General features: G+C 41.8%; 1 protein-coding gene across 4 annotated transcripts in view; it reads left to right on the top strand.

The window, feature by feature from the left end:
* The window catches only part of Veph1 (ventricular zone expressed PH domain containing 1), a 213,456-nt gene that overhangs the window by 148,342 nt on the left and 41,564 nt on the right, over positions 1 to 23,550 (top strand). For all 4 annotated transcript variants that reach the window (XM_021158192.2, XM_021158191.2, XM_029474775.1 and 1 more), the window contains exon 11: positions 2,078 to 2,212. In XM_021158192.2, coding sequence (XP_021013851.2) covers positions 2,078 to 2,212 — 135 coding nt within the window. The remainder of the gene's footprint in view (positions 1 to 2,077; positions 2,213 to 23,550) is intronic.

The following is a 23,550-nucleotide window of genomic DNA, read 5'->3' as shown; positions in this document are numbered from 1 at the left end:
GCTCCTGAGAAGCTACCCCTGCTCTAAAAGATGGTGCAATACCCGTGTATATACTGGTAGCACGTAGCAGAGTCACTAGGCTTGAAAAGTGAAGGAAGGACACATGAAACTGGGAAGGAATCGCAGTAGGAGAATGAAAGAGGAAGCACAGAGGAGGCAGGGAGGGGTGTACTTGATCAGAACACTTCTTATGCTTACATGAAATTTTCAAACAAAATATCTAAGCAAAGAAAAATCCCAATTAAATAGAATTTTAAAGTCAACAGCTGAGTACTCTATTTTTTTTTATGAAGTTGGGCTTATTGGGGGAAACAATGAAATGTAGTGCTGACTGCTTCATAATCATAAAATATAACTACAGTAATTAAGAAAGGCTGTAGAATCTGCCGATTTTTACAGCAGTATGCTTTCTTAAGAACACTTAATAACATCTTGCAAGGAACAGCTCAGACTATGGTGTGAGCCAAATTGCATATAAACATAAAAATAACATTCTTTTTTCCTTAGAATAATAATAATCATTTTCCACTCATTCTTTTCAAGTGACTTTTTATTTGGCTCCATCTTTGGCTTTGTTCTTGACTTTCTGAATGCACACTAAGAAAACGTTTTGGTTTTTTTGTTTTGTTTTGTTTTGTTTTTTTCACTCTTTCAATCTGTGATTCTTTTCCTCCTTTTTAAGGAAAATCACCAGGAAGTGTCTCTTTGTAAAGTTTTCTTTTAATCTTACTGTAATGCTTTGTCCCTCTTTGTCCACACCTATGATATTATGCAGTCTGGATACATCCTGGCTTGGGAACAAAGCCATAACAAACTTTCATTTATTTGATAATTACAAACCCATCACTGGCCTTGTGTGCTTGGCCAACGCTCACTTCCACATCAGCTTCCCACATGGAGTTCACAGACTCAGAGACCTGCTCCTATTTGGATTAATGATTCATTAAATCAAGTCCTGCTCTTCTTGAAACAAAATGTCATGTACTGAATGACTCTGATAATAATTAGAAAATTCAAGAGTATGTGCACAAATTTAATGACAGTTGTCACTGTCTCATGAACTTTTAAAATCTGTCAGTCAATAACTTGAGGTTCATGATTCTCTACTTTTCCCAATTAGCACAAGTGGCCACTCACTCATTTTATGACAATCATAAGATTTTTCCTAGAAAAATATTTAGTATTTTGCACTCACTGAGTCGAAGCCTGTGCATACCGCCTGTCTAGAAAGCCTCAGTCATTGTCATGAAAAAATGATTTATAAGCCAATCTCATTATTGTATCTTACCTCATAATAAAGAATAACATGTATGATATTGTATGTAAATAAGTGATATTTATGTCACTCATTGATATTCTATATGTTTTTACAAAATTCTTCTTTTAAATTGATTTGGCTTCTCATATCTGTACATGGGACATTCTAACATATCAGGAGTTATCAGTCACATCACAGATTCATAAATTTGTAAGCAAGTTTAGCATGCCCATTAAAAAGCTGACTCTCATTGGCTGTGATGAATTCTATCTAAAGGTAATCTCTCACTGACAATGAAAAGAAGTTAAAGCTGTAAGAATAGTCACGCATTTCACATTTTAGGATGAAGAATGCTGTCTCATACTCACTCAGAATGTTCACATTACATAACTAGAAAATAAACTCTTGGTTTGATCTCTTTTTTCATAATTCACTCTGTATATAAATAGAATCTTTTGAACCCTGATCTTCATTGTGTGCCTTCATTCTCAGATCCTTGAAAAAGTAAATATGAATATTTATATTTACCCTTTTCCGACTAAGTAATGTTATTGGGAAATCATTAAGATAGCATTATATTACAAGACTGTATGTCTATATAGGCAAGAATATAAACTTTTATTAATTTAAAATTTCTCTTAGAAACTCAGAAGTGTGAGCTAAATCATATATTTGTTCTTTAGCATAGATTTCTGTTGTACCACTTGAAGTTACATTATGTGAAAGTTCAAAGCAGGCCTATGTAGTATCTTGGAGTTCATTAGATTGTATCACTGGGCCCAGAGGTAATGCAGTGTCTCCATCCATATGCCCATTCAGAGCCTGTTTCCTGAGCCCCTGTCCATTCAGAGTGGGTCTGTGCAGTTCCTCAAAGCCCTATGGGAGAAGACGCAGGACACGGGAGCGCACAGCTTTGAAGTTGCCATGACAGAGTCCACCTTTCCACAGCAGAAGGTAAATGCTTTTCTTCTCACACATATTATATTAAACCCAGATTTAATATTGCTTTTAAGTGATTTGCATTTTGTCTTAACAGTTCAAGTGTCCTTTCTTTTTCTCCCTTCACATATTATCAGAAAATACTTATTAATTAATTACTTTTGGAATTTGGTCTTCTGTGCATACCTGTAATCCTAGCCTCAGAAAGGTAGAGCAGAAGGATTCCAAGTTCAAAGCTAAACTGGGAACCATGGTACAACCTTGTGTCAACAGTAGTGGTGGTGGTGGTGGTGGTGGTGGTAGCAGCAGAACTCATAACACTAGAACTCATAATTCTAACTCCACTCCTACAGGATCTGATGCCCTCTTCTGGCCCCTTTGGGCATAAGGCTCAAGAATGGTACACAGGCATACCTATATACAGGAACTAACATGCACATTAAATAAATAAGTAATGTTTTATTTTAGAGAAAACTCAAGAGTTTTAAAAGAGCAGCAGGAAGCCTGGTTCCGGGTCCTTTGATGCTTTTCCCTTCTTTCCTTCACAGTCCATCTTTCTGTCTTCAGCAATCACCACTAAGCAAGAAAGTGAAGATGAGTTGAGTGGCAGAGAAGTACAGTTAGGGTGGCAAGGCTCTATAGGGGCAGGAAAATATAATCTGAGGCCCAAGAAGCAGTAGCATCCCGCCCCTTACCTGACAACCCCCACCACCCATGGTAGCCGGAGACCACCTCAGCAGGCAGCTGCAGCAGAAAAAGATCAAAAGGTAAAATAGACCAGGCCCCTTGATACAGAGAAAGTATGGTACAGGGACTCTGGTGAGCTCAAAGTTTCCTGTGAGAAAAACCATGGGCTGTGTGGACCAGGGAATGATTACTGAAAACCTGACCAAAGACAGAAACCAGCCTTGAAAGGCTGGACTACCTTGGGGGTTAGTGATGGGGCCATGTTTGAAGGTAGTATGATGCTTTTCAAATTTCCGAATGTCATTGACCCTATTTAATGTGCTATGCGATAGAATGAAGGAGTGGGACATTAAAGAATTAAGTCATGGGGCAAAACCCTTACAAATGCCATCAAGGGCTCTGTAGAGGTGATGGGTACTGGATGTAGATAAGTAATATTTATGTCACTTGTTGATATTCTATATGTTTTTACAAAATTCTTCTCTGCCTCCTGCCATGGACAGAGGAGGCAGAGTCCTGTGTGTAGTGGAAGCAGAGACCAAGTTCTTACCACATAACACAGTCCCCAGTGCCTTGTCTTAGATATGCTGGCTTATGGGACCATAAGAAACAAAATTCTGCAAATGTCTCAAGCTCAGGCATTTTGTTGCTACAGGAAACTGAATAGAAAGAATCCATGTTTGTGTATTTTGGAAGCTAAAATTTTAGTGTGGTCCTCACAAAGAAAAGTATGACTGGAGATAATGGATTTTGGAGTAGACTGGGCCATGCAAGACACAATGCAGGTAGCAAATACAGAGGGCCACAGAAAGCTTCTCTGACCATTGCCAGCTTTCTGAAATAAGCCATATCTGTATGCCAAGTAGGAAATCCAGAGGTTCTGACGTATTTGATCATAGTCTCTGACCCCATTTAACTGATTTTTCTCATAAAAATTGTACCCTTTGTGGAATATTATGGGATGTTTAAATACATATATATCTTGTATAATATTCAAATCAGGTAAATAACTCAATCTCAAACATTTAGCATTTCTTTGTGAAAAAAATTTAAACCTTCTTACTATAGCTCTTTGAAGTATATGTACATTTTCACTATTTATAGTCACTGAATTGCACAACAGAGCCCTGTGTCTCCTCTTGTATAGCTCTAACTTGGTACCACCTGACCAGCATTTATCCTTCTCTCCCTCCACCTGTTTTGGTTTTGAAAAAGGAAAATAAGCATGTCAATATTAAGTAAACTCAAAGTACAACCAAGGCTTTAGATGTCTTGTTGGGTTAGGGCTAAGTTCAAATCCCAAGCCTCTTTTAAAAGACATGGCCTCAAGTACCTGTAACTCCAGCAATGCGATCTGGGGTGGGGGGTGGGGGGTGGGGGGCAGGAAGCAGCTCCTAAGAACTTGCAGGCCAGCCCAGCCTAGTGGGAACAGTGAGGTTCTGGTTGAATGAGGGAACCTGTCACAGGGGAATGAGACAAAAAGCAAGAAAGGAAGGCATCAATGTCCTCCTCTGTCCTCTGCTTATGTGTGCACTAACATGTGCACACATGCACACAACATATGTGCACAGTAAAGAAGGACAAGCAAGTGGTAAGTTAATCGAAGCCTGTTACATTGTGAAAATGCCTCTTAAGTGAAGAATAAGAACAGGATGAGATATGGAACTCTTCAGAATTCTTATTCATGAGTCTATTGACAACAGAGAAATATTTAACTTCCGTTTCATCAGACTTTGGCTTTGGTTTAAGAATTTGACATTTGATATTGAAACAAAAAGGAAATCCCGCAATCACATCCACAGGAAGTGAATGGAATTCTTTGCATATTTTACTCAATTTTTCAACTGTTACATTATGCTTAAAGACAATGCATAAAAATCTTATAAAAATGTTTAATCATTAGCTATTTCAGCTGGAGACAAGGAGAAAATTAAAACTTGGCACCAACTCCGAGATCTAAGAGATTAAATAAATAACTTGGCAACCAGTTGTGTTGTTATTACTGTAATTCATATTCCTACTTCGTGCCAATAAATATTCCTCTAGGGGAAAGGTAACTAACTGTAAAGCCAATTTTTGAAAATGTTCTAAGTTTTGTAATTTGGTTTATTCATGAGAATAGAAAAATGTTGGTATCTGGAATGTACACAGTGTGGCAAAGAAGTCTGTTCCAAAATTTTTCAATCATATTTGCTTGCTATCATCTTTTATGAAGATTTCTCCATATTAAATTCAAAATAGCTGAGACTTGTTCAGTAACTTCTTTATTTACACATATATCACATGCACGCAATACTCACATGCATAGACATGCACACACACACATACACACACACACACAGTGACATGGAAGTGATAACATTTGTCTCTCTGCTTCTGAACTTTAACTTCAATCTAGAGAATTCAGGCTCTCGTGAGAAGCCCCTTGCCCAGAGAAGACACATCTAAGCAAATACTTGAGATCCTAAAATGTGACTGTAGTATTTTAAGATAGAAACTTGGAATTTTAGAACTGAAGTCTGTCGTTAAGATTCATTAAATTAAGACCATGTGTGATAAAGTACACATTAACCTCACCAAGAGCCTGAGACTACAGCAAATATCTAAAGATAGAGATTTCCTCAAATTTCCCATTTTATTTCTATAGCCATACAGTATTTGACCCAGACAATAGGCATCCATTGAGTAAACAAATACTGTCATATTCTCGTGTTAAAAATGGAGGCAAGGGGGCCTGTTGAAAGTCAGTGTCAGAACTGGGGCTAGACTGCACGCCATGGTGACTTCCGGCTGCCACCAATGCACCTGGCTCTTCTCTCATCTGGGCAGGGACAGCATCAAGTTCCCCAGCATCTTGACACAAGGCTCGGCTTTGAGACATTTCTGCTCCAGTTTTAGACTTTAAAAGTTAGTGTTGCTTATCTTCGTTTTCGTCTTCTCCCATGGTGACTAAAGCAATTGCTGATAACTGGGTTGATAGAAGGTGGAAAGAGCCTGGGATTACGAGCTCCCACATGGAAGATAGCTAATCCCATCACTTAGGCTGCATGGGAAACACCCAGCCTTTTCTTCTGTTGAAAACTGAAGCTTCCTGTTGTTTAGAGCAGCATAGCTTACCTTTCTTCCTGCACACACCTGAATAGTATGATCAGGTTCAAAACCTGCCTTTGCCATTCATTGGGGCCTTTGTTTCTATGTCCCAGTTTCTCTCTCTCTGTCTCTCTCTCTCTGTCTCTCTGTCTCTGTCTCTGTCTCTGTCTCTCTCTCTCTCTCTCTCTCTCTCTCTCCCAACCTCTCTCCCAACATCTCTCCCTCACTCCCTCACTCCTCCTGTGTCATCCTCTCCTCAGTCTATCCCCATCTCTATCCCTGTCCCTGTCCCTATCCCTTTCCCCTTCCCCAGCCCCAGCCCCAGCCCCAGCCCCAGCCCCAGCCCCAGCCCCAGCCCCAGCCCCATTCCCATCTCTGTCACTCTTCCCCATACAACACAATTCAAATCTGCCTTAGATGCACTAAGATTCAGAGTGGAGATACAAAGATGAATTTTAGAGGATAATCTCTATCTTTTATAGTTTTGTAATTTAAGAGATTATCATTGTCAGAGAGCACTCTCCTTATTTCCATCAATTTTGACATAAAATTCAAAGCATTTACCACTTGCAAATTCAAACCAATCTCACAGAGTTGAAGTGTTACATCGTTATATAGTACTATAAAGTTGCAAAACTATGAAAGTTAGTATTATTTGTATAATGCGTATGCTTACTAGCTCAAATGAAAAAATATTATCTCTAGATATTCATGGCATTAAAATTTGAATAAGATTCAAACTTTTATTAATCACACATTTGTATCAAATGTTACTGACTGTGTCTTAGTTACTCTAGACCATGACCAAGGCAACTTGTAGAAGAAAGAGTTTATGAGAGCTTAAAGTTCCAGAGAGTTTAAGTCCCTGGCCATCATGGTAAAGTGCATGGCATCAAGCAGGCAGGCAGACATAGCACTGGAGCAGCAGCTGAGAACTTATATCCTTATCCACAAGTGTGTGTGTGTGTGTGTGTGTGTGTGTGAGAGAGAGAGAGAGAGAGAGAGAGAGAGAGAGAGAGAGAGAATATGATATGGGCTTTTGAAACCTCAATATAGCTATTATCATTCTCAACATTTATCCTTCTACTGAGGTTTCTATCTAATAGGAAGACAAGACAATCAAGAAAGAGCTGTAGGGATTGACACAAAAGAAGCTATAGAAAGACAGGGATGCACCAACCAAAGAGTTGGAGGGACCAATGGCTCCAGCTGCATGTGTAGCAGAGGATGACATTGTTGAACATCAATGGGAGGAGAGACTCTTGGTCCTGTGAAGGCTTAATACTCAGGTGTAGGGGAATGCCAGGGCAGGGAAGCAGGAGTGGTGGGTTGGTGAGCAGGGGGATGGGGGATGGGATAGGGGGTTTTCGGAGGGGAAACCAGGAAAGAGGATAACATTTGAAATGTAAATACAGAAAATATCTAAGAAAGAGAGAGAGAGAGAGAAGAAAGGTGATGATTCACAGAGAAAAATTCTGAACAGATCATGTGTACACAAAAATGCAAGACAATTTAATTTTTAGAACTTAATATAAGGATCATAAAGTTATCTGATTTAAGATCAAGAATAACCTAGGCATAAAAATTCAGTGAGAAGATACATTTAATGACAACAATTAATCTATAAGGAACATAGGCATGATCATTTTCAATGATACTATGTTTCTTACTTTTCTTATTTCTGGGCCAAAATACCTGAAAAGAAGCAGTGGAAAGGAGGAAGTTTTGCTCTGGCTTGCAGTTTAAAGGGATACATTCCATCACCTCAGGGGAGATTCAGCGGCCTGAGCAGGTGACCAGCTGGTACACTGCAGTTCAATCAGGATGCAGACAGTAAATCAGATGTGGGGCTGAGATTTAAAAACACAAGGCCCATGTGCAGTGACTCACTTCCTTCATCAAGGCACTACCTCCTTAAGGTTTGGTAGCCTTCCCAAACAGCACCTTCTACTAAGGACTAAGTGTTCAGACATATGAGTCTATGGGGTGCACCTAACTTTCAAACCACAATCAATAGATATGAACTATTTAATGAGCAAATGTTTTTTATATATTAACAAAGACATTACTGGAAGGCCTGAATTACTGAAAAGATATGTCATTAACATAAATAGAAAATCATTATCATAGCAAAACATCTTTCCAGATGAAACTATGAATACAGTGCTATTCCTAATCTTAACAGCAATAGAATTTCTTCACTCTGATTTTGTTATTGTTGCTGGTCTGTTTCTGTTTGGGTTCATCTGAGACTGAGGCCTGAGCAAAGGGTATGTGTGTGCTAGGCAAGCCATCAAACACTGAACCACATGTGTCCCCAGCCTTCTCTCTACTTTCTGTTTTGGGATAGAATCTCACTAAGTTTACCCACAATGACCTTGAACTCACAAAATCTCCATACTTGAGCCTCCAGAACATTAATGATGGCAGACCTATGCCACCAGGTCCAGCTTCTCTGTGCTATCTAACAAACTGAACCTAAATTGTAAATGAAAAGAATTGTCAGAAAAATTAGAAGACGGAAATTCTTCTATTATGAAAAGAAAACCCACTCTAACCCATGATGAGTTGCTTTTACTGCTTCAGAAGTAAATCAGCAATGAAGAGTTGAGTCTGAATCCAGGCAGTGGTAGTGCATACCTTTAATCCCAGTACTGGGAGGCAGAAGCAGGCAGATCTAGTTTGAGACCAGTCTTGTCTACAGACTGAGTTCCAAAAAAAAAAATAAAATAAATAAACCCAACAACAACAACAAAAAGAGTCTGAGCCAGACATCGTGGTATACCACTAAAATCCCAGCACTTGAGAGTCCAAAGGCAGTCTTGAATTCATATGGGGTTTCATAGGTAACAGAAAGAAGATTTCAAATCAGCTAGGACAAAATTAAATATCTATAAAATAGTGTGCAGAGATGTGACTTTTCAGGCTTAAAATGTATAATTAGGCCGCACCTCATCTGGGCAGCAGAGTAGAGCTATGGAGGCTTGGGTGAGTGAATCCCTAGACTGTGAGCATAGGAGAGCAGGCCTGGACATGAGGTAGCCTAGCTTTTGGGGTGATGCCCTCCACCCCCTTACCCCTGCCACCTGAGTCAGTCAGGATTGCTGACCCAAGGGTTATGAGAATGTATGGGCTGGCTCTGCCCCTTTGTGGCTGCAGTGTTGAGGAGAGCAGACCTTGTACGTTGTCTGTGCAGCAGAGTAGAGCTGGCCCTGGTGGAGGGGGACAGGTGAGCAGGCCTATGGGTGTGAGCACAGGAAAGCTGGCCTAGCCACTTGTCTACCATGAGGTAGAGTGGGTGTGGGGTGATGCCCTGCCTACATTTGCCCCTCACCACCTGTGGCTCCCAGGTCATGAGAGGTATCCCTTTCCCTTCATGCTGGGAAAGTGACCTCATAACTCATCTGAGCTACACAGTGGAACTGGCCCTGATGGTGAAGTCACAGGTGAGCCAGCCTTGAGGGTATGAGAGTGAGAGATCTGGCCCAGCCCTTTACTGGCTGCAACACTTGGGAGATGGGGCCCCTCACTTCTACCAGGCAGCACAGGAGAGCTGCTTAGTTAGGCAGGGAGGTCTGAGTGTGGATGAGCCACCTGAGGGAAGGAGAACAGGAGAGATGACCCTGCCTCCTGCCAATGGCTCGATTAGGTGGCCTAGCCAGAGCAGTGATGGAGAGCTCACCCTGGTGGTGCAAACAAGAGAGAGCCAGCAGACTGACCACCTTAGTTACCACCCAGGCCTAGATCATCTGTGAATAGCTGGGGCATGTGAAAGGGCCAGTCCTGCTGATCCAAGCTGACACAGGACAGCAACAGAATAACCAGGAGGAGTCCAAGTGAATATCCAGTACTGATGGTGTCACAGAAGCCAGAGACCTCGAACCAGATCAGTGACTCATTGTGAACATTTGCAGGTGAAAATGTGTAGACAGAGAGATGCACTGTTGGGGGCGCACTGTGATGTACTACAGCTTCCATGAGATGTTTTCTATGCTTTAGTGTGTATGTGTGTGTGTGTGTGTGTGTGTGTGTGTGTGTGTGTGTGTGTGTGTTTTATTTGGAGGGGAGGGTACAAGGGCAGATATTAGGAACCAGGGAGATGAGTGGGACTGCGGTGTATAATGCAAAACTCAGAAAGAATCAAAAAATTTAAAAGACAAAAAAAAAAAAAAAGCAGAATTCAGGGGACCAGCCTGCAATGGCCGAAGAAAGATATCCAAGCACCTGTCACGACACCACGATGATAGCCGAGTATGTGATGGAGAGATGGGAAAGAAAGCAAAGCTGAGGCAGGGGGAGGGCTGTACACTGTAGAGAAAGATGGAACTGAAGACAGTGGTGAGGAGCCAGAAAATATGAGGTGGCCACAGTGAGTTCTGGGTCCCCGGTGCTGCTGAAGCTGCGGGGAGGTGGGGCAGTCTGTGTCGATATCTGTGGCCTGAGAGTTACCATCAAAGGCCAAGCAGATACTATGGTCTGGGCTGCCATATGAGACCATGTGCATATCTGAAGACTATGCTGCAGAGAAAAACATGCTGATCTGAATGGCCTGAGCTGCCACCTGAGATCATGGGGATATCTGGGCTCATGGTACTGCCAGGGACCATGTCTAGGTCCATGGTCACATGGCAGCTATAATCTGTGTTGTTTTCCCAGGCCTGTGTTACTACCAAAGGCCATGCAGTTGTCCCTGATCTGGACTGCCACCTGAAGCACTGTGCTGAGTTATTCCCACCTCTTTTTGGCCACCACACTCGGAAGAGCTGGAACTGCCCCTAATCTGCCATGAGGTGGCTTAGGCAAGGCATAGATGCTCTCCCACCCCTCACCCATCGCTTTCTATGGTGGTCAGGAGAGCTGACATTGAGGTCATAAGAGCAGAAGAGCTGGCCCTACCCCTCATTCACTGCAGCACTAGGGAGAATGGACCCTGTACCTTGCCTGGAGAGCACTGTAGAGCTGACCCTATTGAGAAAGGTCCTATGGGCCTGAGAACAAGAGAGCTGCCCCTTGCCATATGCTACATTGGGTGAGGTAGCCAGGGCAGTACTGTAGAGGTTGTCCTGGTATTGCCAACACAGGAGAACTCAGCTAACTCCCAGGCCCAGATCCAGGACTTTGAGTTGGCCAACCCAACTACTCCATCTGTCTTAGGGTTTCCATTGCTGTGAAGAGACACTATGACCAAGGCAACTCTTGTAAGGGACAACATTTAATTGGGGCTGGCTTATAGATTCTGAGGTTCAGTCCATCATCATCATGGTGGAAAGCATGGCAGCATCCAGGCAGGCATGGTGTTGGAGGAGCTGAGAGTTCTACATCTTGTTCTGAAGGCAACCAGGAGAAACTGTCTTCCAGGCAGCTAGCAGGAGAGTCCCAAAGCCCATCCTCACAGTGACACATTTCCTCCAACAAGGCCACACCCACTCCAACAACATCACATTTCCTACTAGTACCACTCGCTGAGTCAAGCATATTCAGATCACCACACCATCTATGAACTGCTAGAGCACGTGAAGAAACCAGTCCCGAAAATCCAAAGCTGCGGGTTCTCTGTGACACAGAGCAACAGCAGACCAATGACTTACTGCAACGAACACTTGCAAATAGAGATGTGGGACTGGGGGCAGGGGGTGGAGTGGGTTTACTATGGGACATACTGTGACACACAGCAGCTTCCATGACAAGATTTTTAAAATTCTATCTTCTGTCTTATCTTATTTTGTGGGGGAAGATTGCAAGGGCATGGGGATATAAGTGGAATTGGGGTGCATGGTGTGGAAATTCATAAAGGATAAATAAAAAGTCTTTTTTTTAAAAAAGTATAATTATGTTCATATCAAACACTGTGGAGATAAATTAAAGACCTAAGAATAACTAGTGAAATTTTAAAATGTTATCTAATAACTTCAGAACAAGAAAAAAATTAGGACAAGTGAGTAAAGAATATGAACATGAATCCTAAAAATCATTAAAAATAAATATGAAAAATTTAACTACCTAAAATATTTAATTTCTGTCTAGTTAGATATTCTGTAGCAAAGTTAAAGACACACACACAAGCTGGGAGGAAACACTTACAATGAACCTCAAAGGGCCAAGTCATGAAGGACAAGACGTTCAGAGACTGTCTTACACATTTTTAATGTTATGCAAGTTGATAATGGCCAGATTGACAAAAATTAAAATTTGTGATAATACCAAGATGCCCAAAATGGCAGTGATATGAAAAAATAGTGATTTCATAATCTATTAATATCAAAACAGGATGATCCAGTTAAAAGTAGTTAAGAAAAATCTACATAATCATTAGCTGGACAACCAGAGGGAATGAGGCACTGTTTTTTCCAAAAGTTTAAATCGAGTTAAGTTTATCAGGAAAAGATACTTCCGCATAAGGAAGTTTTGTATTATAATACAGAAATACTCTGTCCTAAGCTAGGCTTAGTGCAACCTCCTTATAAAGGTAATGTGAGCCAGATCTGGTGACAGAGGCCTGTCACAGCTTCTTGGGAAGCTAAAACAGGAAGATTACCATTCAAGCAGGGCAGAGTAACTCACTCTTGTAATCCCAGGGATGGAAAACTGGGAGGCCAAACAACTGAACCCTTGGAGCTTACTCGCCACCTAGTCTAGCCGGCTGGATGATGTTCCAGGCCAATGAGAGACCCTGTCTCAAAGAAAAAGTGGCACGTCCCTGTTCTAGATGGCTTTCTCTTACAGTGATAAAGAACATGCCCAAAAGGACCATGGGGAGGAACAGATTTGTTGGACTTACGTATCCGGATCACAGTCCACCATTGAGAGAAGCCAAGGCAGGAACTCAAAGCAAAACCTGAAAGCAGGGACTGAAGTAGAAGCCATAGAAGAATTCTGTTTACTGGCTTGTGTCTTAACTAACTTTTCTTTCTTCCTTTCTTTCTTTCTCTTTCTTTCTTTCTCTCTCTTTTTTTTTCTTTCTCTTTCTTTCTTTCTCTTTCTTTCTTCCTTCCTTCCTCTCTTCCTTTCTTTCTTTCTCTTTCTTCCTTCCTTCCTTCCTTTTTCTTCCTTCCTTCCTTCCTTCCTTCCTTCCTTCCTTCCTTTCTTTCTTCCTTTCCTTCCTTCCTTCCTTCTTCCTTCCTTCCTTTCTTTCTTTTTCTTTCTCTTTTTCTTCCGTTTTCCTTCTAAAATATTTTTATTTTTTGAAAATTTCATACAATTCTTTCCTCTCCCCCAACACCTCCCAGTTGCCTTACCCATGCAGCCAACTTCAAGTCTTTCTCTCTGTTTAAAAAGTAAATAAATATAAAAACAACCCAGGACCACCTTCCCAGGGGAGCCACCACCTCAGTGGCCTCAGCCCTCCCACATCAATCATTACCCAAGAAAATGCCCCACAGACTTGCACACAGGCCAGTTTTATGAAAGTGTTTTCTTTCTCAATTGTGAAATTTCACAGGAGGGTCTGAACATTGCATCCTGTGCATAAGCTCGCTAACTGCTTATTTGTGCATTTACCTATTCAATCACATTAACAGCATAATTTAAGACACTGCATCGAAGCCCTTGGGAGCATCAGCAGGTCTCATTTTGTTCCGCCCGGGATCGAAGCGTCACTTTTATTTATGCTTCAACCCTCTGACCAGCCACCCTGGGAACTGTCAGGTGTGTCTGAAGCAACATGGACAGAAAGCAAAACTCCAAATGGCAGCCAGATGGGATGCATTTTTTAGAAATTGTATTTCAGCTGCAAATTTCATTTAAATGTTTTTGTTTCCATAATGAGCATAGTTTTGGAGACCTCATTTTCATGGCATATGGGATTTCCCCATGCTTTGGGAACTGGGTCATGTGAATCAATAAAGATACCATCTCTCTCAGATTCTGGACTGTTAGCAATCCCCCAGCTGTCTGGTTCTCTGATAATCCGTGCTTTGTTCCCCTCAAAGGGACGGATAGCACACACATGAATGGAATTATTAACAGAGCTCTCCAGGTGCTCTGTGGAGGGCTTCATTTCTTCAATAAATCTATTGATTTTTCCTTCCTCTTAATAAAATCATTTTATAATAGACTTCACCTACGTTAGTGAATTTTTCTTTAAGTAAACTTTAATGTTTACCTGTATAAAGCAATTGAACGTAAGGTTTTGGATACTTTTTGTTCTTTGCTTTCTTTGAGATAGGAATGAATGTAGCTCAGGCTAGTTTCAGGGTTATTTAGCTGAGACTCTCCTTGAACTTCTGATGCTCCTGCCTCCATATCCCATGTGCTGAGATTACAGGTGTGTGCTAACACACATCAGTACTTTCCTCTGATCACAAATAAAATGCACCTTTGATAAAATGTACGAATTACTAGCCACTAAGAGGATTTGGGGTAAGCTTTCCTGACTAAGAGAATGATTTGCGAAGGCCCTGAACCCAAAAACCAAAACAATGAGGAGATGGAGAAGAGCTAGGGGGTGGAACATGAGGACAGAGAGGAGGAGGGGGAGGGGGAGGGAGAGGAGGTGGACCCTTGGCATATTAGAACATTCTCCTCCAAATTTATCAAATGTTCCATTTAAAATGAACAAACAACAAAAACATACTTGTGAACACACATTCAGTATGTGTACAATTTTTCATAGTGTTCTTTTATTATAAAACATGCTCAAATGTGTTTTTAAATTTTTACCACATTTGTTGGAGGGGAGACCGCATGTCTCAGGGTACATAGGTAGGTCAGAGGACAACTATCAGAAGTTGCTTGTCTCCTTCTACCATGTAGGTCCCAAGGATGAACTCAGGTGATAAGGCTTGGAGGAAAGTCTCTTTACTCACTGAGCCATCTAGCCAGCCCGGAAAAGAAAAATTTAGAGATGATAACAATTTAAAAGGGCAAAATGCGCAATGTCTTTAACTCTCAGGGAAAGGCACATCAAAACTACAAGGAGATGTCTTCTCACCTGGGTTCAAAGATGAAAGTTAAATTCGGGCTAGGATATGGAGACAAGGGAACTCCTAGACGCCGTTGGTGGGAACACGGATTGGCAGAGTCACAAGGAAAAGCAGTAGGGACACTCCTTTACAAACTAAAATTAGATTTTTCCATAGGATTCTGCTACCCTGTGTCTGGGTGTATAACCAGGGGAAATGATGTCAGCGTACCTGGAGATGTCTGCCCTATGTCTGTTGGCACACTATTCACAATACCCAATTTGTGGAATCATAAAAAGGGTTGCAAGTGTTCATCTGAAGAAGCTGTGTCTGGGAGCTCATCCAGTGATTAAGGGATAAAGAAAATGAGGGCTACAACTAGGAACTGTTGATCCCGAAGATGGGAGGAGAAAGACATTGACCTAAACCATCATGGTCGCATCAATTAACACAGCAATTAATTGAAGCATAAATTTTTATCCTTGCATTTGGACTACATCCTCCTAAGATCAGTTTCAAGAAGCCAGCATAAGTTGTGAAGACAAGATTTTTATACCTCAGGGTTTAGAGGTTCCCAAATGAAAGATTTGGAGGACAAAGGGGGATTATAAGAGCAAAAGTAAGTATAACAAGTTAGTCCTAAAGACCTTCTGAAACAAAGGCATGATTGCAAGGTGATCATAATGAGGTAGTCATAACAACGGTAGTCACAACAACCTTTTGAAACAAAAGTAGCAAAATGTTTGTTTGAAACAAAGACATGGTTTCCCTTTCTTGGAACATGCAATGCAGAAACCATTTGTAATTAAGTTACAGGTGAAGCATAGCCCAACCCTATAGAGGCAGATTTAATCACAAACACGAATGCATCTAGTTTCTCTTTACTATAGCATGGCGTTTGAGCCTAAAATGGAGGCAGGCTTGTTTGTCAGAAGTAGAAGAAAGAGTGAAGAGAATATGTTTGTGTGTGCCTGCACATATGCGTATGTATGTGGGATCAACTATCACTCAGCCACAGAGGAAAATCCCAGAGAAATGCAGTGGGGCTGCTGGACACAGAGGAGCACCCAGTTGGATCTTAGCCAATGGTTTGTCCAGCTAGGATCAGCCAGTCACGTGATGAAGTGCATTTAGTCTCAAACTAAAAGAGATGTATTTGTGAAATGAGAAAAGGTAAAAACACAGCCTAAAATGAAAAGTTCATATTTCTGAAAAGAATGCATTTACCTACCCGCAAGCCAGTTTGGGAAACGCATGTGTAGTCTTTAGATCAGTGGGGCGGGGGGGGGGGGGGGGGTCACTTTTTTCTGGGTGAGAAGAGATTGGATTTGTTCTGGGTTAACTCTGCAATTGACTTTGGAAGCAACCACACAAGCGATTGTGAACCTTGTCAAAATTAACAAAGATGGGCATTGGGGAGGAGGGATAGATGAGTTTCCTGACCGCAGTGTGTGCTCACCACACTATAAATCGGGCTTGCATTGTGAGGTAGTAGTGGAAGCTGTAGCTTAACAGGAGATAGGCTTTACCATGGTGTATACCGCTAGTGCTCCACCACCACAGCCAAACACTCATTCACCTGCAATTAACATGACTGGCATAAGAATTGAGGTTTGAAAGTGAGGAGTCCTTAAAAGGGGAAATGCAGCCCTTAGACATTTCTACAAGCATGCCCGTAATGGATGCCTTTGGGACCATTGAGTTTGGGAATCCAGCCAAATTCTGACTTCTACCTCCCTAAACCATCTCTACCCTCAACTGTATGCCTCCTTTCCCTTGACAGCTATCCTTAAGGGCCCCTATTAAACAATTCTGTCCCCATGAGCCATTATGCTAAGTGGTGACATATGATTTTGTAGCCACAACGAACCTAACTAAATGACAGTTTATTCACTATCCAAAAGCAGATTTCTTTCCATTGTTATACACTAATCTGTTCCTTTACCATCCTTGCTTTTGAATACACTGATCCCCCTTAGAAAACCACTGTCCTTACGCCAGTCTAATAAAATGCACTATCATTTCTATCTACTCGCTGTCCACACAAGCTTTCCGTATCCTGAGCATTTGCTTTAAATTATTTTTAAGTTAGCATAGAAGTGTTTTCTCAGTTAGCTGATATCCAAGCCTATCATCGTATCGTATTTCCTCCATGGTTCTCAAGCCAGGCTGATAATGAAGCATGTCGATTTTACTACTGACACGAACACTCCTTCACAGTCAGCCAGATGTTCTGCATCAGTCAAGGAATTTCTTTTTTTTTTTAACTTTCACAAATAGTTAACAAAATAACTCTATTCCTAAGGGAACCAAGGTATGCAGTCCCTCTGGAATGTCTGCTCTAACCCAATGGAGATTTGCACTGTTTGCTAAGTGATTAGTGCAAGCATAAACTGTCTCTACTTTATGAGAGCATAGTGGGTCTCCCTGCTGCTCTCATGGGTAGCATATAAGTTCTTGCAAGCACTAGGCACTAACCAGTCTTTATGCAGCATTATAGTTTGGTGACAAAAAAAAAAAATATAGGACCCAAGCTTGACTCCTCTCCTTATATTTATTTACTTGCTCTTTTATTGCCCTGTGCCTCGGCTTCTTTACACGCAGAATTCGGGATGTTACAGATTTAAGAGACAATGTGTACAAAATCCTTGGGAAGTATGTGGCAGATTGTCAGAGCTCAATAAATGGTAAGGCATGCTATGATATTACAATTCCTTTGCAAGTCTCCTCCAAACAAAATGATCCCCTTGGCCATGTCCCCATAACCTTACACATGCCAGGGGAGCATTCAGCATGCTGAAGAATCACTTCATTTCAATGCCTCTATGCCTCTCAGAAGCTGTGGGCTCGAGGGCTTCCCATTCATGTCTGCATTTCCCAACACCCACTGTGGCTGTATGAGTATATTATATAACTTAATAAAAAGTTTCACCATTTAGAAATGAATTTTATTTTCAGAAATAAACCAAAATTTATCTGTGCCCAGATACATTATAAAAGGAAACTGCTCAAGCTGAATGTCTCAGTAAAAACGATGGACTTGGAAAGATAATTTAATTGGAAAAGTGCATGAACCTGAGTTCAATTTTCAGAATCCATGTTTTTAAAAGTGGCCATTGTAGCATAGAGTTGTGATCCCAGTACTGGGAAGGCAGAGGCAGATAGATCCCCAAGGATTCCTAGCCAATGGGAATGGCCGACTTGAGAAGCGCTGGAGCAGTAAGAGATTTTTGTCTCCAAGTTGAGGAAGACAGCACCTGAGAAACAACATCCCAGAGCATCCTCTGGATTCTGCCTGCTGCCCAGACATATATAAAGCCCCCATACACAAGTACACATGTGTGCACATATACACACATGCCCATGTGCTCATGTATACACCCATACATGCCCATGTGCCCATGTACACACAAACACACATGTACACAGATGAAACTAGGTTTTATGGAAGCAATGAAACTTGTTTCTTATATTCTCTTATTCTGTGATTAAATAAATAAATAAGTAATAAAAATTAAAAAAAAAAAAAACTCTGAGAACAATTCCAAGACACTCCTGAAAAGGTTTTTGAGAAAAGGATCAAAGGATTAGCATTTTGTTTTGTTTTGTTCTGTTTAGATCCTGTGCACCTAAATATGAGTAGTCACTTGGGTTTTATACTTATTGCGAGATACAAATTCTAGTTTGTCCCCGAAAGGTTGGGCCAATCTATAGCCTCAATGACAGACACATGAGGAAATAGAACTCAGTAGCATTTGGTTTTAGTGTTAGAATCCCAAATGTCCTGTGAACTGGTAAACATGGTTCTAAGAACACTCCAAGCCTTGCCCTTAGCAATTATACAAATATGGAGGGGGGGAGCTCTGTTTTATTTAAATTCTGGAAAAAAATGTTTCTCAGAATTCAATATTTTCAGTACATTTTTATGTTTATACTCAATATAACTTAGTGTTTCTATTGAACATCAATCAAAAAAAAGTAGGGGACCGGTCTTAAAAAGAGAGATCAAAACAAAAAAAAACAAAAACAAACAAATAAACAAAAATAAACCTTGCATGCTAAACGGCCGTCCATGAAATCACTTGATGCCTCATATGGACAGAATCTGCTGACTCCTGTCAAGACAGTGGCCCTTGTAGTGAACCCCAGTGTCTCACATAGCCTTCTTCTCCCTAGAACTGAGAACAACATTAGGTCAGCACACAAACTAGCTTTGATATTCCTGAGTACTTCCCATGCCTCCGGTGCTACTTCAAATGCTGGGTTGAAGAGGTCCTTTTGCAATCCCCAGCACTACATAAACCAGCAAGCACGGTGTTACTTACCTGAAACCCCATCACTCTGGAGATAGGAACAGGAGAATCTGAAATTCAAGGTCATCCTTGGCTACATAAGGAGTTCAAGACCAGCTCGAGATACAGGAAACAAAACAAACCAAACAAAAATCAGCTAAAGAGAAATACCAGCTCCTGGAGCTTCTGCAGATTCTGCAAATGGTGCATTCACTGGGGTGAATGTGTGTCATGGTATCTCTGCATCTCTTCCAGGTATGGTGGTTTAAATGAGCATGGCCCCATAGGGTTATGTGTTTGAATACTTGGTCCCTGGTCGGTGGAACTGTTTGAGAAGGGTTAGAGGGTGTGGCCTTGTTGGAGGAGATTTATCACTGGGGGGTGGACTTGGTGGTTTCAAAAGCCCAAGCTATTTCCAGTTAGCTCTTTGCCTCCTACTGAGATCTCAGCTGCTCTTCCAGCTCCCTGCCTAGCTACTGCCATGCTCCCTATCATGATGGTTATGGACTGTAAGCCTCTGCAACCACCAGCCCCAAATTAAATGTTTTCTTTTATAAGTTGCCTTAGTTTGGGTATCTTATCACAGTGATAGAAAGCAACCAAGAGACTAGTTGATCTGATACTTTTTGGCCACAAGATCTTCTAAAACACTGACATGGAGGCAAAGGCTGTAGTAACCCAGCTAGCAGGGCTCCCATATCCACCACCAATGTGTTAATGTGCTGGGCAGATGGAGTCTTCAAACTGCAGCTCATTTTTTCAAACTAGAAATGAGCTCCTTCCGTCATGGGCTTCATAGGAAGGTGCTGTGTGCCTATACAGGCTATTAAACGCTTAGCAGAGTGTGGGGCACAGAGCAGGGCCCTATACACAGCAGCCACAGCCCATCCTTATAGGGCCTTATACACAGCAGCCATAAACCCATCTCTTCACAAACAAACCTTGATGCTATCCTTAAAATCGCCTGCTTTGTCATGTCTTTTCCGATTTAAATACCTCTGTGGCCTCTTCTAGATTTTTTCTTCCATTTTCACAGCCTTAGTAAGAACTAAATCCTCTGATCTGTGTCTCATCAGATCCTGGGTCCTTCATAGCCGTCCTATGTGGGTGTCTAATTATTCCCTAAATGGACACACCTCACTATGCCCTTTCATGTTGGCATCTCATTAGAGTGCTAATTGGCTCATCTTGTTATTTCCATCTCTTCTACAGCATCCCGTTTCTCTGCACCTCCTTTCAGTCCCCGAATCTCTTTGTGCCATCTCTTTCTTCTTGGTATTAAACCCTTCCTTTTATGCTTGTGGCCACCCCCCCTTCCACAAAGCTCATTACACCCCTCCATCTGTGAACTTCATTATCCCACCCCATTCTTATCTCATTACCGCCTCATCGTGCACATGTGATTAGCTCCTCCATTCACACACAGCACCACAGCCTTTCCCTCTGCTTCTCATCTTGGGCCACCCTTCCCACCCTCTCCATTTAAAGCTCCCGTTTACAAATCGCATCATGCCCCCCATGCCTTTGTCATTACTCTCATCCATTTATGCATCTCATTACATCATCGTCGATGCATATCTCTGTGTGCCTTTCTATTTGTCTGCCTCATTACCGCCCCATCAAACCATGTGCATGTCATTACGGCCCCTTGAAACATTCATGTTCCTCACATCCTTCTATGTTGGCATCCCATTACATCCATTGCTCCCAGATCTGACAACCATCTAACAAAAACAGGCAGATAACTATGTCTTGCTTTTAGAAAATTAAATATTTCTCAGGCACTCTATCATCCATGTTTCTTAAACAAGTCATTCCTTGCAGGGAAAAAAAATGCTTTTGCTTATTTAGTTCAAAGATCCAAAGCACTATTTTTTATATATGGAAAAAGAGGCTTAGCTTCATTTTTAGAAGACATTTTTAATACTTTTATCGTTTCTCTACAGTTTTAGCAGTATTATGATTACCCATGAATGCTGTGGCAGCTCCTCCCTGAAGTTCAGGGGGTCACAGGATTATGCAATTGGAATGGCATATTAGAAGCCTCAAGGGAATAAGGATGATTTCTTGAGAATGCTAGGATGTGAATTCTAACCCTCTTGCTCCAAGTCGGCCCTTTACACTGGGGCACCACCACCCCCAGAAGCCTTATTTGAAGTAAACCCCTGGCCATTCAATCCTTTCTGTGTTACTTCCTAAGAGTAGAATTAACTCTGCTTAGTTTTCTAAGAAAAGACAAAAAGAATACATCTGAAATAATTTGCATTTCCTGCCTGTTTCTTTGTCTCCGAGGTTGAAGTACTAGGTAAAAACTTCAACTTGAGGCCACAGAAATGACTCAGGAGTCAAGGCCACATCTTCTCATCCAGAGCCACATGTAACTCCAGCTCCATGGGTTCTGACATCTGACTCCACTTCACTCCTGAAGCACCTGCACTCACTGGGCCTTCTCTGTCTCTATCAAATTGTCTGCCTGTCTGTCTGTCTATATCTCTCTCTCCCTCTCCCTCTCCCTCTCCCTCTCCCTCTCCCTCTCCCTCTCCCTCTCCCTCTCCCTCTCCCTCTCCCTCTCCCTCTCCCTCTCCCTCTCCCTCTCCCCCTCCCCCTCCCCCCTCTCTCTCCCTCTCTCTCACACACACACACACACACTTAAAAACAAAAAGATATCTTCCTAAGCTTCAGCATAGAGCCCTTTGACAGGATGGATACAAAAATCAGAAAGATGAGGCAGCCTTTCAGTGGCTTTCCTTATCAAAATGAAGCTTGCACGGGCAAAGTAAGGATTCTACTCTACAAGTGCCTTGAGGGTCGTCAAGGCAACCCCCATGTGTGCAGGACCTGTAAATAGTTCACAAATTCAGAGAAGCACAAAAAACATGCCTCCTTTCTCCAGATTAAAAATGTGTTTATCTATCTTTGTTAGTTGCTTCAAGTATCAACCTCTACAGAAGGAAGTGGTCAGAGATGCTCCCCGGGGGAAGGAAGTGGTCGGAGATGCTCCCCGGGGGAAGGAAGTGGTCAGATGCTCTCCTGGGGCTGACTTAATGCCCTCCAGAAGTATTTTCATACCACCTTTTGGTCTTTAATTCTACACTTAGCATTTTGTTTGAAAGCATATCTCACTGGGGCAGTGAGATGGCCTGCCTTTTTAGCTTGGTGATATGAGTTTGATTCCCCAGGACCCAGTACAAGAGGAAGATGAGAAACAGCTCCATGAAGTTGTTCTCTGACCTCCACATATGGCATGCATGCCCTACCACACATATGTCACTCACTAATCCTCATAATAATAATGACACTTAAAATACCTTTATGCATGTAGATCACCTCATTTTAGTGTCTCTATAAGTGCCCATTGTGTAAATTGACCATAGTTAGCTGTATCCAGTTCTTATCCACATGGTAGCTATCCTGCTGATGGCATCTGCCCCTGTCACCATTACCTTGCTTTGGCTTAGCTCTGAGCTTTGTCTATTGAATGACTAGAAGAAGACATTTAGAATTCTAGCAGTGTGGATGCAATGCCTTCTGTCTCAAGAACACATGGCCCTTTCTCTTCTTACCACTTTCCAATTTGAAATGCTCCTGTCCCTGGAGAGCCAGCATCCTCTTGAATATGCAGTTCGGCTCCACACACACATGCTTCTTTGTGATTTCAGCCTTTTCACTGAGAATAGACTCAGTGACTCTAAGACTTGCCTTGGATGTACAGAGAATCCTTACACTTCATGTGTGGTGCGATTTGTGGGGTGTGCTTGCAACATTTCTTACAGAAAGCCTGGTAAGTTTTAGGAGTGTTCCTCATGGTTGTAGGGGTGTTGTCAGCACTGAAATCATTCTGGGTTTTCTTTTGTTTTTAAGTTTTCTCTGTCTTTGTCTCTCTTTGTCTCTTTCTGCCTCTCTTTTTCTCTATCTCTCTCTGTATGTGTGTTTATGAATGAATATCATATGTATACAGGAGTCCAGGAGAGAGTGACCAACGTGGGCTCTGAGAACCAAATCTGGTCTTCTGGAAGAGCAGCAGTGCTCTTAACTGCTCAGCCATCTCTTAACCACTAAAATCAATTTTATCTCCTTTTTTTTTTACTTCCAGTAGTTAACACATCTACAAAATAATTCATTTTGTGTTGTTGTTCTCTGTCATTTTTTGAGACAACTTGTTCTGTGTAGCCTTGGATATCCTAGAACTCACTCTGTAGACCAGGCCACCCTGGAACTCATAGAGATCCACCTGCCTCTGCCACCCAGAATGCTGGAATTATAGGTGTGCTTTAATTCTTAATATAATTCTTAAAACTAGATGTTGGCAATTGCGCGGGACCTGAGACTGCATTAGTTAGGGAAGCAGAAACCGGCCTGAGTAGGGCCACAGGCCTCATCCGGC

The sequence above is a fragment of the Mus caroli genome, chromosome 3 (assembly GCF_900094665.2).
Source record: "Mus caroli chromosome 3, CAROLI_EIJ_v1.1, whole genome shotgun sequence".
NCBI classification, from domain to species: Eukaryota; Metazoa; Chordata; class Mammalia; order Rodentia; family Muridae; genus Mus; species Mus caroli.
The sequence above is the reverse complement of the archived record's forward strand: the minus strand, read 5'-3'. Positions and strand labels throughout refer to the sequence as shown.